This window comes from Pangasianodon hypophthalmus, chromosome 29, assembly GCF_027358585.1.
Source record: "Pangasianodon hypophthalmus isolate fPanHyp1 chromosome 29, fPanHyp1.pri, whole genome shotgun sequence".
NCBI lineage: Eukaryota > Metazoa > Chordata > Actinopteri > Siluriformes > Pangasiidae > Pangasianodon > Pangasianodon hypophthalmus.
Window position 1 is genome coordinate 7,658,105 of NC_069738.1, and position 15,567 is coordinate 7,673,671.

At 40.4% G+C, this 15,567-nt stretch overlaps 2 protein-coding genes across 2 annotated transcripts; both read right to left on the minus strand.

Moving 5' to 3' along the window:
• Positions 1 to 232: 232 nt before the first annotated feature.
• e2f3 (E2F transcription factor 3) lies at positions 233 to 7,437 on the minus strand. The gene is made up of 7 exons (XM_026942389.3): positions 6,948 to 7,437; positions 4,162 to 4,264; positions 2,778 to 2,997; positions 2,458 to 2,625; positions 1,991 to 2,105; positions 1,743 to 1,881; positions 233 to 1,480 (listed from the first exon to the last, which is right to left on the minus strand). The coding sequence occupies exons 1-7, from the start codon at positions 7,191 to 7,193 to the stop codon at positions 1,233 to 1,235; spliced, it is 1,239 nt and encodes a 412-aa protein (XP_026798190.1). The 5' UTR covers positions 7,194 to 7,437; the 3' UTR covers positions 233 to 1,232.
• A 2,500-nt stretch (positions 7,438 to 9,937) lies between these two features.
• Positions 9,938 to 15,546, minus strand: srfbp1 (serum response factor binding protein 1). The gene is made up of 3 exons (XM_026942106.3): positions 15,396 to 15,546; positions 12,990 to 13,656; positions 9,938 to 11,589 (listed from the first exon to the last, which is right to left on the minus strand). Exons 2-3 carry the CDS (start codon positions 13,629 to 13,631, stop codon positions 10,141 to 10,143), a joined length of 2,091 nt encoding a protein of 696 aa, XP_026797907.3. The 5' UTR covers positions 13,632 to 13,656; positions 15,396 to 15,546; the 3' UTR covers positions 9,938 to 10,140.
• Between the last annotated feature and the right edge of the window lie 21 nt (positions 15,547 to 15,567).

The window sequence follows — 15,567 nt, forward strand, 5'->3', positions numbered from 1 at the left end:
CTTTTAAAGAAGGAAAGCTAGCAAAGCTCAGCCAAACTTGAGTAAAGAACTTACTGTGAACATGTGTGTTCTGGTAAGTGAATTACAATATGGACACCGTTAATTAAAATGAAAAGGAAACGTTGGTAAGCAAAATAAAATGGATGCAGGACGATCCATAAATCACAAGTCAAGGAGAGAGGAATAAAAAAACCCTGCATTCACACTAGCAAGCGACAATTCACTCGTTATGTTATTTTTTTTAGTTCTGATGAGAAACGACAGTAGCTATATTTACATATATAGCTACTCTATAGCTTAAAATAATGCGTTACTCAGTAAGCAAATTGATTCGTTTATATGTTTACATGCTAGGCTTTGCACTAGCTTTGTTTCAGATTAGAAAAGCTAGCTAACTGCATTGGCTACAAACACTCATCAGAGACACTAATGATCACTGCTACTTCCTTCCAAGCTTTATTTCAGGATAAGCTGAAACTGCGGTTATACGGGTGTAATGACATGTCACATCGTATCATATCGTTTTTCTTCTATTTTTGTGCATCAAACCATAAATGAGAAACAACTGCAGCTAGACTTTGTCCAAGGAATCATTCAAGCCGATCACTTGGATTTCTCGCTTTACATGTTTGCATAGAATTGAGAAAATTCAATCTCAATTCAAATGTTTCTTTACACTTTGAAATCGTAGCACACACATACACAGAAAATAAACACTCGTCTGTCGCTTGCTAGTGTGACATCCTATTTAACACAACAGGTAGCAGTATTTAGCTTAGTATTTTACCTTTGTAGAAATCAAGCCCTGAAATGAAAAGTTCTCCACTGGGTAGTTTTGATCTAGTATAGCTGTTATGCGGAATTTGTTTTGTCTGTAAATGCAAATCAGACAAAGCTGCTGAAGCAAACCAAGTTTGCGATGCGAAATAAAACTACCTGGTTACCAGGTTTTAGCTTGGTGGCTCAACTGCAGACATCACGTCCAAAAAGCTTTCAACATCCACTACACTATGCAAACATCACGCTTAAAAAAACATTCCCTCTGGATTTACAGAATGAAAAACAAAAAACAAAACATATCAAAACTACCAGTCGTGACTGGCGATCCAAAAGTCCAACTGATCCAGACTCAACCAGCGCATTTCATCAAACAAGTCCATTTTTCCCCTATTTAAAAAAACAAAACAAAAACAACAAATGACACGTAAACCATCTCCTGTTCACCTGCAGGCTCACACCATGAGCAGCTCATCCAGAGGCAGCATGTCCAGGTCGCAGGAGTCGAACAGGTCGCTGATGCCCTGCTCCTCGTCCATGCCCAGCGGGTACTCATCTCCCAGCAGCGCAGGCGAGAGCGTCACGAACGGGCCCAGGATGGAGGACAGAGACGAGCTGAAGGGAGACAAAGGTGCCGTGCCGGTCTGCGTCACGCTGCTGTTTGACTGGTTAGAATCAGCCATTTCTGTGTCTTTGGTGTCTTCTGCAAAAGAGACGGTTCAAGGTTAACATTTTTCAAAGAATATACACCTCTGAATAGGTTGAAGTAACATTACCGTAAAGACAAAATCTACATCTTAAGAGAAATTACAACCGGCTAAACAGTTACATCTCTCACTACAATTAATCGGTGTAAAATCTTTATGATCAGTGTTTTCTTTTTTCCATAAGCAGACAAGCTAGTAAAAAACACATAGGCAATTATTTTGATATATGTTTTTAACAGCATGTCACCAGATGCTCACCTCTGGACATTCGGAGGAAGGCAGTGTCGTTCCCGTTCACGTCCACACCGTTGCGCAGGGGAGTGCTGGACTCGCTGGTGTCCGTGCAGAGGAACACATCGATGGGGCCTTTAGAGCTGCTCAGATGCACCTGTAAACTCTACACAAGACACACATAATTGTGAATAGATAATCACTCTGTGTATATAATGATGTATATTATGCTAAAGAGAGCAGCGTTTTTTGTTTTTCATTTGTTTTTTTTATACCTCCTTTGGGTCAGGAACCTCCAGTTTAGTTTCTGATGGTGCTTTAACAGCAATTACAGTTTGATCCTGCAAGTTTTTGATTCTCCGGATGTCCTGGTACGTGACGTAGGCATACGTGGGAGAAGATAAGGAAAATACCAGATGGATTTTGGTGGGTTTAAAGTTATATGGGCGAAAACTTTAATTTTATGATCTCTAATTTCATCAAGCAACAACTCCAGTGGCCTTTATCATCTTTTCAGAAGTCTCTGCTCTGGCCCTGGTCTGATCAGTGATCGGTCAATGTGTGTAAATGCTGATATGGTGAACACTGTCGCTGATTATTTTCCAATAACAGCACAACCAATCGTATTTTATTCCTTACTTAAAGACCTGCAACAGACCTAGTGATGCGACTGTACAGTTGTAAACATGAATGGCCTGCAATCTGATCAAGATAGTGCTGCGTTAGAGGCAGTAAAGGATATTTCTGGTTGTGCATCTCCTCAGTCATCTGCTGCACGTTGTTAGTGCAGGCCTGAATGAGCTCGTCCAGTCGTCTCTCCTCGTCTCGCAGGGCCAGCATCTCTCTGCTCAGAGTCTGCAGAGGGCCGAGTGGACACAGCGGCCCTGATTCTGAGGGCAGAGTCGAGCCCCTGGAGCACACAGCAAACATGAGCTGTAAATATCATCTATGTTCTTTCACATTATTATACACCAACCATTTGACATGGATGACAGAATACTGTAAACCCTACATACACGCATGTACACACAAAAGCACAAACACACACACACACACACTCACAGCCACTGGATGTTGTTCTTCGATTTCTTCTTGATGAGACGCACGCCCTCCAGCACATTGGTGATGTCATACAGGCGTCTCTTCTGGACATTGAGTGTGTCAGCGGCCTGGTTCAGATCCAACACGCCATCTGAAGACTGAGCCAGCAGCTGGCAGAACTTCTTGGTCAGAAGGCCGAGGGATGTGTCATAGCGTGACTTCTCTGGTGGGGTTTTAGGAGCTGATGCATAAAAACAAATGGGAAGTCAACTTTTAAACAATCAAACAATATTTAAATATGTATAAGTCCATCATGCTCACAGATTATTGCCACATCCAAGATTGGGAAGAAATAGTGCTGGTCCTTCTAATACAAGCTTTGGGCAATTATATCCAATTATAAACACAGTAGATGTCCATGCAACATTGGTATCCATGACAGTGCGAACGAGGGAACTCTTCACAGACAGTGGTGGAAAAAAACACTACAGAGCCAATGAAGCATCTTGGTCTTCGAACAAGTATTACTTTTGTTAACTTAATTAATAAAGAGCAGTCTACTTGGCTGCCTCAGCTGTCATGCGTTCATTAGGGTTTGGTCGTGTTAACTAGTTATTTAAAACCATTTTCTTTCCTAGCCTGGAAGATGCCCTTGCTAGGAGTGGACAAATCACTAGCCAACATTCTTGAGTTGACTGTCTGTTGACAAGTACGTTCAAACAACCAGAGAAAGAAGATAAACACTTTTTTCACAGAGCAATGCATGATGATATAACTATAGCATGGCACTTGTTTCAAATCCAGCACTAAATCACACACATCGTCCGAGGCGTGATTTGGCTGACAGTAGATGCAGATTAATTAGCGCTTCCCCTCGCTCACTGGGTCTACACTCTACTCATGAATCAAGTTGAATTTTGGGAATAAGAGAATCTGACTGATCACTCTCAATCAATCCTCTTTCTTCTGGCAAAAGACCACTTTCAAGGGTAATATTCGCAAAGAGGGAAAGTAAAGCTCATGTGCCTCAGTACTCAGTGCTCAGTGCTCGCACATGGAAGCTGCTCTGCTTGCTTGATTCATTGCTTTATTACATTAAGGGTGAAAACATGATGCACTACATTAGAACCTTTGTTAGAAAAGGATAATGATCATATCCATAACTGTCTGTCTTAGTCGGAATTAACGCACTTAATTAGCTAACTAGCTTGTTGTTACATTACGTTAGCTACCCGTATTTAGCCAGGCAATAAGGCTAAGATGGGACTAGGCAGAATACTGGAGCTTTTACTTGCCTGAATTAATGATTTGTCCACCCCTGCAAATCAGCCTTACTTTAAATGCAGTATAACTGAACAGCCACAGTCTGGACCTTTCGTACATTAAGCACACTAGAATTAAATACCTTTAGGGCTCTTCATTCGGAGAGCTGCTCTGCGACCTCTTGGTGTTCGGGCCGGTTCACTGTACTGGTGATCTGCGACGTCCAACTCCAAACGCCTTTTGGCCTGAACAGTCAAAACGTTACTGGTAAATTACGACAAATGAGAAAATGCAGCAAAGCAACTAGTCTTATCCATTTGCTCAGCAAACAAAGCAGAAGCGTGTTCTATTCGTCCTAGCGCTTGTACTAAAACCGGTATCTGACTCATTTAGCACGGTCAACACTTCAGTGATGAAGTTAGGAGTGAAAAATCAATAGACTGCTAAACTAAGCTTAGAGAACTCTGAGTAGATTAAAGTGGAATACAGTGTGTAACAGTGTGACAAACACACTAACGGACAAGTGAGGATGGCCACTTTGATAAGATCTCTTGAAGTAAATGCATCAGTTTTAGATTGTGCACCTTCACTGATCTTAAGATTCCTACTTTTCTTATGGTATGAGATAATCCCAATAAAACCTTGGACGAATTCTTTAACAGACTGTGAGATAAGGTGTTCTCCATGTCAGATTATGATAACGATGATCATCCAGCACTGAACCTGCGATTGAAGACAATTATGTCCTAAAATTATGACAAAACGTCCTATTTATGTCAACAATCAACATGATTTGGATCTTGTGCAGAAATAAACAAACATTCTTCAAAGTGAGCTTGAAGTAATAAGGATATTTTTCACTTGGTTGAGGATTTGGTGAAGTTATTGTTTCTTTTGTTGAAGGAGAAATCTCAGGCAGTCTTCACCATCACGGGTATCGATGGTTACATCAGCGTGATGTTAGAGGGCGTGTAGATGAATGATCATCAAAATTAATGATCCGATGGAGTGGCGTCCAGCGCTCCAAGTCCCCAATGCATTATGTCATATGGACTCATATGATACATTTAAGCCTAATGGCGATTAAATGTGCCATAACACATTGGGGACTGGATTGCTGTACCGAGAGCGCCGCAATTACAGATGTTACACCGCAGATGTGACCATCAATAGACTACTGCCTGCGAGTTCCATGTGGTTCTTCCTTTTAAATAAACAGTTTATTGCACAGTCTTATCAAAGTTCTACTACTAATAATAATAATCAGGTGCTGATGCGTCACAAGATTAAGTATTTCTGTATTCATAAAGTAACACATTTCTTTATTCTCGCTAGTTATAGTATTATGACTTTATTCTTGTGACTTTACATTGCAACTTGTCAGGTAATATTGCGTCTTTTTCCCTGTATTATCACATATCACTTTGTTTCTCAAAAAAATCACAATATTACTCTCAAAATATTACGAATTTATTCTTGAAATCTCACATTTGTCTTTTATTTAAACAGTGACCCTAAAACACTGTGATACTTATGACAGTCAGAATTACATACACAAAAACTGTAAAACAGTAAAGCAAATTAAAAAAAAATCTTAAGACTTTCTTTAAACTGGAAGGCAACAAGCCCCCATCCCCCATCTACACAAACCAAGGCCTAGGCTGAATCCCCAAATGGCTTCCCTTATGAGACAAAATGCTCTATAGAGACAGAAGAAGCCATAATATTTCTGTAAAGACCTTTGTCTTTGTCAGTCCTTACTATCAACATGAGTTAATATTAACAGCTATTGTGTATTTGATCCTTCTTGTCTGGACACAGATGCAAAGTTAAAGAGGCTGTTTCACATTTCTCCACACACACACACACACACACACACACCACAAATGCTCCATAAAGGCCATGAAAAAAAGCTCTCTCTAGTCCATATAGTGCACTTATGTGTGTAGTAGAGATGAATTTGTTATTAAGCCCAAGTCTCTAAAGATGAAGCTTGGGCCTTGTGTGTGTGTGTGTGTGTGTGTCTTGTAGCTACATGAAGTAGCAGCATAACTTAGCATTAAAGAGACTCACAAAACAGGTAGCTAGCTACCAAGCTAACTATTTCCACAAAAGTTGCAACTTTTCCCCATGAAATTATCAGTAAAATGGCGTTCTGGTGTTTTATTTGTGCATCACGAGCTGAAGTGTTTACTCACCATTAGCCATGAAGCTAGCGACAGTTTGCTAACTTTTCTTTCGGTTTGAAGCTAAACAACATCCAGGTTGCTACTTTAGAGGCTAAAAGAAGTTTCCAGGACTACATTTCTCTCTCTCTGTGGCAAGATATTACACTTTTACGGTGTTAAGGAGCGTGACACTTAGGAATACGAGTCAAAAAAAAAGTTTAGGACATGTCCTGAAATTGGCGGCACCGAGTAGCTCGGTGTATAATAACAATAATAATAACACTACTAATAAGAACACTAAGCTCATCCCCATGGCTGGATTATAGGAGCTATATAATAAAGTTCACTACCTAATGCAGTGTAATAGGTTTTTTTACAACATTTCTCTCTCTGTAAATGATCAGATCATAGAAAATAGAGTAAAAACAAGCTCCAGAGCTGGCTGATGGTATCATGGTTAAGGAGCCAGGCCCATGGTAGTGTAGTTGGGACACCATTTTAAGGCCACCGCCAAAAACTGGTGCACAATTCAGTATAAACAGTGTGTACTTTTAACCCAAGACTTTAAATCAGCATCAGATTTAGATCGCAGCTCACATCTCTTACTGATCAACGTCCTAAGTGAATATTTAGGAAGTGCCCATGCAAGCTGCTAATGCATTTAGCTATACAACACCATCATCAGGGTTATTTTTATCTTAAATGCATCCAGATCTTTTTTTTTTTTTATTTAAATCCCTAAATGAAAGAGGTGAGTTACCGGAGGTCGTCCTAAAGCAGGTCGCAAGCCGGTGCCGTTTGCAGATCCTTGGAGAGGAGTTGTGTACAAGCTGCCAGATGAAGACACCCGGACATGATTAGGCTGTGAAGGCGGTGTGATCATTTGGATGTGTGTGGGATAAACTGCAGAGCGGCGATCGGAGCCCGAAATCAAGCCCATGTTCGGCTCAATAAGAGCGGCTGATATAATCGCTCTGTCTGAGACCGAGGAGACCCCCTTTCTCATCTTCAGAGATCTCCCTTTGTGCCTCCCCTTCTTCGATGATCTTTTACTAAAAATCGCACCAACGCACACACAAAATAATCATAGATATCGAGAAAGGAGAGTCTTATGTGTTCATTTCGATCAAGATGTGCAAAGATCGGTAGCGAAAAAGCAGCAGATGGAAGCGAGAAAAACGACCAGGCGAACTTCCCTCGGAGCCGCTTCAGAAAAAATGGCTCCAGGAAGCGGACAATGAATGAAGGGGGATGCGGTTTACGCGCGAAAAGGCGGCTCGCGCGAAACTCGGATTTCCCGGGAAAATTTTGAAATGAATTTGCATGTCGAGCCCCATTGGTCGTTTCTCATACGGCGTCCGTCGTGATTGGCTGATGTGTACTATATCTGAGCCAATAGAAACGAAGAAGGCGGAACTTCAGTACAGGCGCAGGGTTGCTACGGTGATGGCGCGCAGGACGATATGAATATTTACAGAACACACAGTGAGCGAAACTATTCAGGAGGAAAAGCTTAAATAGTGAATATCCTTTAAATTCAACATGAGGATCGGGGCAAACGTAGATTCTAAACAGCTTTGACAACTCTTTTTCAGGGGAAAGTCGCTAACGCATACTCAAATAGTCGTTAGAAGCCGCCGGAAAACGTCATAGACTTATTTGCATATTCCGTGAAACGTCATGATTATTTGCATGTTAAAACGAATGGAGATTTCCTGAAGACACACAAATTTTTTTTTTCTGATATATATATATATATAATCATATTATATCAAAATATTTACATATGTACAAAATACTATAATTTCTATCAAGACCACAGACAAAATGAAGCAGTGGTAGTGAGTAGTCAGGAAGTAGACATAAAGTAAATGGATGGAATAACTCACTTTTAATATTTATACATTTTGCAGACAGTTTAAAACAAAGAACAAAGAACTGCGCAGGCGGAACAAACAACGGTGGTCAGTGATTGGTCGTTGGGAACAGTGCTGATCAGTGATTGGTCTGTATCAAGTGCAGGATATTCACTAATTTCTGCTCAAAGGTCCCTACATTTGTCAATTGGCTCTTTTCTTTCTAAATAAAGCCACTAAGGGGATCTAAAAAGTCACCAAATCTAGCGACTAATTAAACATTATAAATCCGTTACAATAGATAATTGTACCAAGCTGTAACCATTTTTTGTTCTTTATTCTTTCTAGTGGTTTGCATTTTGTGCTAAAACCTGTGGCATGACCATGTATTTTTCTCTTTATAGTCATAATGAGGGCTCATCATCCACTTTACACTTTCTTTCTGATTTATTTCTGAAAGTCTTCTCCAATCAGCCATTACTGTCTCTCATACACCACACTGATGTATTGCAAAACTCACCAGCATACTCTAGATTTCGTAACATTGTCCTAACTAAGTAGTTCATTTTGTTCTGATCTTTTGACTGTTTTAGCGTCATGATGTTCTGCTTTACTCTCATTGCCTGATCTTAATGTTGAGAGACAACAGCATCAAGCAGAAATGCCACATCGACAATCAGCTCTAGACCTTTTGTTCTTATGGAACAGCTGAACAGCATCTTATCCAGATTCACCTGATATGGTCATGCATATACACTGTATTTGTAGTCAGCATGTTTGCATATACACTCAGTTGCCAGCGTATTAGCTACAAATACCATTTGTAAACCTTCATCAGCTGTTATATAAAGTACAGAAGGTATAGAATTACCCCATGCACCACTGAGCAAATGTTATTTGGGTGGTGGACCCACAATGGACAGTCTAGTGTGTGTTGTGCTGGTCGGAGTGTATGACACAGAAGAGGTGGTGTGCTTTCTGAAAACAGTGTACACTTAGAGACCACATTTCCTTTTCGTAGCAGCACAACACACACTGCCTTGTCGGTGCGACTGCTGTGTGGAGAATAATTCACCATAGGGCACCTATAGACTGCAAATTTGCAGAAAATAATCCTTTTTAATATTAAAACCCCTAAAAAGGCTTTCCAAATTTCCAAACGGTTCAGCTCTGTTTAATTCTCAAATCTGATTGCTCAAGTGTTGATTAATTTCCTATAAGAGCAGCTCTGCCAGTTGTTCTGGTTGTAATTGAAATAACACGTTTATATGTTTCTATAATAACACTACTATATTATAATATACTATAGTTTCTATAGTAACAGCTCTTTGTTTAGCAGACGCTTCACATAATCTGAGGTTAATTATATCTAGATTAAAATGTGTTGTTATTTAACATAACAATGTGTAATTGTTTTTCCAAAATTTGTAACTGTCAGTTTTCCAAAATTTTCAGGAAAAAGGAATTTTGCTATATTTAAAAAAATAATAAAATTCAAGAGAGAGAAAATAGAAAGGCTTGTGAGAGAATAACTGGCTGATAACAGGAACTAACTTGTCTTGTGAATGTTATAAATGGTTAAAAAGCATGAGTTGTTCATTAATAAATCAAAAACTGTAATCATGGGCAAATTGCTGTTGTATAAAAGGAATAAAACACTCCAGGCCATACTGTTATTGGGAAATAATCAACTTCAGGGTAGGAACAATAACCCTGCTTTGCGTCAGGCTGCATCACACTATTCCATCATTGATTATTTTCCTACAATGATATGTGCTGAAGTGTTTTATTGCTTACAGAATAGATACCAGAAGTAAAATGATCATAAGAGAGAAATATTAAAATCATACTATTTTTCAATTACTTTTTTTAGTAAAACTTCCAGAAACAGGATGAAAACACATATTTACATTTTATTCAGGATTTATACATACAGCTATGAAAAGGTCTTAAACCATCCTAACATGTCAACATGAATGAATGAATGAATGAATGAAGGAACCTTGATTTGAAACATAGAGTAAGACAAATATCGTCTCTGTCACTGTGGAAATCAGTGTAAATGTCTTAACAAATAAAGAATGATCCTGAGAGATGTTAATCATCATCATCAAATTTGATCTTTTTCCCTTGGAAGGCTGTGATCTGAGCCTGCTGCTCCTTCCTCTTCCTGCTGGCTTCCCATGACGGATGCAGGGCCTGCTGGGAATGCCTCGCTGCTTTATTAACCGGAGTGTTTTTCCGCTCAAATGCAGGTTTACCAGTTTTATCTCCTCCTGGACCTTTCTGCTTTGAACTCTCTCTGGATCCAGGCATCTGATTTTTAAATCCCGGAGGCCTTTTTTCCCTTCCAGAACCTTGGCTTTTAACCCATGATGGTTTCTCGTCACCTTGTGAACGTTTCTGGTTCTGGAAACGTGGTGGATTTGGACCACTGTGTTTACCCTTCTGAGAGGAACTGCTGGATTTGGACAGAGTGGAGCAGAAGACTGACTGCATTTTGAACTGAGGTGTCTCGCTAGCTTCTTTCTCTCGAGCCTTGTTAGGATCGTTTGTTTTCTCCTTTCTGGGTGCAGTGTCGCTTTTCTTCTTCTTCAGCTTGCTCACTTTGCCGAGGAAGAAGTCATCGTCATCGCTCTGCTCTGAATAAGAAGACTGCTTGTGGAAACGTTCTTCAGTGCTGTCGTCGAAATACTCTTTCTCTTCATCAGAATCAGACAAATCCGACTCTTCTTTGTCCTTTCTGGTTCCTGGTTGCTTGGTGTCAGGTTTGGAGACTTGTTTCAGTGGTGGTGCTGCTTCTTTGCTCTTGGATGGCAGACTCTGGACCGCTTTGACAGCTGGTTTGGAGCTAGATTTCGGATTTGCAGGACTTCTCGCAGCTTTTTCCAGCTCTACTCCTTTTGATTTCTCTTTCGTAGAAGCCAACTTGGTGTCCTCTGGTGGCTTTCCAACATTAGACCTTGGAATTACCTTCAGGGTCGGATGTGTCTCCTTTACTTTCTCCTCCTCTTTCTCCTCCTCCTCCTCCTCCTCCTCCTCATCGTCATCATCATCATCATCATCATCGCTGTCATCACTAGCTACCTCCTCTTCTTCAACCTCATCATCACTATCTTCAGCCTTCATCACCTCACTAACATCCTTATTCTTTTCTCCAGCCTTTTCAGCTTTTGTCTTCTCCTCTTCAATGGCTTGTCGGACATCTTGAAGCTTCTTCACGAAGCGTGGGTGTGTGGAGATCCGTGCCGTCGCTCTCTCTATCACACTAGATTCTGGATCCTGGAACACTTTCTCCATATCAATGCTCCCCTCGAGGGCTCTGGTGGTAACGAGGTCGGGTAGAAGCGTCCTCAAAACCTGCACTTCTTTCTGCAGCCGTGCCACCCCTTCCATGTTCCCTTTGAGCTCAGACTCGTCAGCTTTTGCCTTCTTGAGACTGGTGATCTGCTGAGTGAGATTCCGGATAATCAGCACCCGGAGTTTCTTCACCTCCTTCCTCATCCTCACCACCTCAGCTGGAGTGCTGCCTGTTTCGGAGGAGCTCTGGGAAGAAAAAAAACACAACATCAACTCCTAGTTATGATTAACAAGATATAATCCACTAACATGACAAAATCTAGTAAGTGTGGATGTGTTACACCACAGCGCTGCTGAATTCTGAAATCTCATGGGTCAGATGGTCTTGATATGTCTATCTTAAAACAGATTTTAATGTCTTAATATCTTAAAACATTAATTAATTTATTTATATTTAACATGTATGGAAGGAGTCTCCAGTGTCAGGGGTTTGTAACAGTCAGAAGTAAAGCTGTTTCTTTAGGTTCTCTGACATGGGAAACCTTCCACAATATTAACTGTAACTATAAATGGATAAAAAGGATAAAAATGGATAATAATTCTTAATTATCAACATATGTAATGTTACCAGTTGCTGTGGTATAAGAGGAATTAAACACTTCAGAACTTGCTGTTATTGGAAGAGAATCAACCTTAGGGTAGGAACAGCTTTGCACAGCTTTGATTATTTTCCTGTAACAGCACATCTTCAATATCCTCATTAGAAAATTGATATGATGTTATATTGGAATTTTTTCTTGTGTTTTAATGCACAACTCTATAAACCTGTGATACGCTGTGGCCTGCATTTTAGTAGTCCCATGAGCCAGACATCTATCTTTTGCTAGAGAGTCTGATACTTTTCATCACTAAACACAGCCAAGAACCGCCTACTTTCACACGAACGCTACAGTCAGTGTTATAGATTTAATAAGCGAATATATCTGTATGTTGATTGATCTAAAGTAAATACTTGTATATACAGTATAACTCATTAAAAAGTAAAGAAGTGCTACTTTGTTTACTGTTGATTTGACATGAGGAGACCAAGGTGACAAGGTGAACCTGAAGGTCGTGGATTCGAGTCTCAGGTCCGGCAGGGATTGTAGGTGGGGGGAGTGAATGACCAGTGCTCTCTCCCACCCTCAATACCACGACTGAGGTGAGACCCTTGAGCAAGGCACTGAATCCCCAACTGCTCCCCGGGCGCCGCAGCAAAAAAGGCTGCCCACTGCTCCGGGTGTGTATTCACGGTGTGTGTGTGTGTTCACTACTGTGTGTGTGCACTTGGATGGGTTAAATGCAGAGCACAAATTCCGAGTATGGGTCACCATACTTGGCCACACTTTACTTCACTAAAATATGTGATGCTGAGGATTTTTAACAGCTTAGGATTATAAAGTGTCATTCAAGTGTCAGTCAAATTCAAGATTCTGAAATGTATGACTAGCTAAGAGTATGAAAGGTATGAAGACAATATGTGACCAGTGGATGGAGTGGCCGAGGCAGGTTTCATGACAGGTAAATTTAGCACATCTAATAGTAAATTATCAATTTTACACCATAGTAATCTAGGTATGTTTGAGAAATAGCTAGATTAGCCAAACCTCTTTTGCTGTGACTGAATCCTTATTCTGCTTTGTTGGTTCCTTTAATTTATCTTCATCTGCTTTCTGGACCTTTTGAGAGGAACCACCACCACCATCATCATCGCTATCATCATCGCCATCATCATCGATATCATCATCATCGCCATCATCATCATCTTCCTCTGAGCCCTCTTCGTCATCACTATCTAGTTTTGATTCTCTCTCTTGTTGGTCAACGTCTCTAGATTTTTTATCTTTCTTCTTTTCAGCTCTCTCAGCACTTATCCTCTCTGCTTTAAAGGCTTCTACGGCATTTTTGATGCTCTGTATTTTCTTGCTGAACTCGGGGTGTGTGGCAATGCGGGCTGTGGCGCGTTCTGAAAGGCTGGAGTCTTTACTCTGGCACACTTTCTCAAAGCTGATGTCACTCTGCAGGGCAGCCTTGGTAACGCTGTCTGGTGCGAGTGCCTTCAGTTCATGGATCTCCTCGAGCAACCTTGCCGCTCTCCTCTGGTTCCTCTCCAGGTCGGCTTCAGTCCCTTTCTTCTTCTTCAGAGCCATGATCTGGCGAGTGAGTTTGCGAATGATGAGCACCTTCACCCGCTTCACCTCGGCTCTCATCTTCACCACCTCATTGCTGAGGTTTAGTGCAGCTGGCATCTTTCTCCTGTCTTTATGCGGATCACTGGAGAAAGTAGAGAGAAATGTTACAGCCATGCAAATTTACGATGACAGATGAGGGGACACAAATGCTCAATGTGTCTGGTCACAATACAGTTTCAAACTTGAATATCAACCGCAAGACACACAACAACAAACACACACACAGACACAAACACATATCTTCTGGTTGTTAAAATGCTAACGGTTATATTTAAAGTGTTTATAGTCCTTTAATGCCTAGAGGAATCTCAGTAGTGATTATCTTACATTACAATGGCTCCTGGAGATGGATTCAGCTGTTTAGCACACATAGCAAGTGTTTAATACTGAAATTACGCTAGACTTCAGACATAACTACAGACTTAAGTGCTATTCAGACAGTTGCGCATGAAGTGGAGTTTTAATAACAGATGTGTGTCTCAGTTACCTTGGACTTAAGCCCGTTTTTCTTGCGTGATAACAGCGAGGAACAATTATTAAATCCAGTGCCACTGTCTGACAGTTTTATGTAACCACAACATGTCACTATAAAATGTATGTTTTGGGCTGTAAAATACATTCAGATAAACAATGCAATGCCATTCAAGCCCAATATTAAATACATAAATATGACACTATTCATTAATTACTAATATCATTCCTTTAAAGACCAAGAAAAGGTGGGTTTCTTTTCCACAGGAGACAGCATCTTAACATGTGACACTGCCTATCTTGAGGACCAAATCTTTAATGGTTTAAAGTTATAAACTCTTAATGTGAGCTGTAAGCATAGCAGAAGAGTGCTTGGTCAGCTTATTCTTCAAAGCATAGGTGTGTTCTCTTATCAGGAGAGCCCATGGAATTAGCACAAAAACCGCATCTGATAGTTCTACTTAAGAAATATCTCGCAGGTATGAACTATACGCAGGTAATATGATTAATCTGATGGGCCGCACGTAAAATCGCAGGTGCGTAACCAGACTGAATACAAGGAACCTTCCTGTGTAAATATTGATATTGCTTTTGGACTTGAATACGGCCCTATATGAATCTGGATTAATGAGTTCTCAAGCTATCGGAACTCAAAATCACCTGAACACATTCATTTGCATACACAAATCCCAGAGGATTTATTTTGTTGTAATTGTTCCACCCGTATCCTCCTGTCAGTTTAAAGCAGGACAGCTCAATGAGCTGACTGCATCATGTGCTATTCTGCTGATTCTTCCAGTTTTTTGTTAAATGATTCCTTTTGTAAAGGTAGAATAAAAATTCAACTGAACGTAGGAACCTATAAAACAGATATTGGGATACATGACATGCTTTCTCATCTCGCCAAAGCCATAACTGGGCTAATCAAAAAGACTTATGATTAAATCACTTCCTTGTGATTTTTCTCATTTTGGCAACTTCTCCACTCTTATTATAACTTCATCTTCTATTCATCAATTGTGGTTAGTTCTGGGAAAAGTGGAACAGCAGTTTCTGACAGTTAATTACATCAGATTTCTGATAACATTCACGCATCCGAAAACAAATCATTAAATCTATCATTCTGATCGCACAGATGTTGCAGTGTAAATGGACCTAGAGTAGTTTCTGTAGTTTAAAGTGTTTCCCAGCATGGCTGAGGGAAGGCATGGCAGTGTGGTCTACACAATTCAGTCTTTATCAGCTCAGTTAACATCTACTGCTCGACATCTACGTAATAGTTTACAAATATAAACGCGCTTTATTTATAATTTACATATCACTACTTAATTAGTGGTATTATTTACATACCTTTAAAACTACAAGCATTACATTTACGCATGGAAGTCTCTCGCGTAGGGCGCCGCCATGATCCTGGACGTAAGAGAAGGCGTGGTTAGATGACGCCATCACGTCCGCGGACACGTTGGATAAAAGGGGCGGGGCCTCTCCGTTCTGGCTGGAGTTGTTTTTATTTATTGCT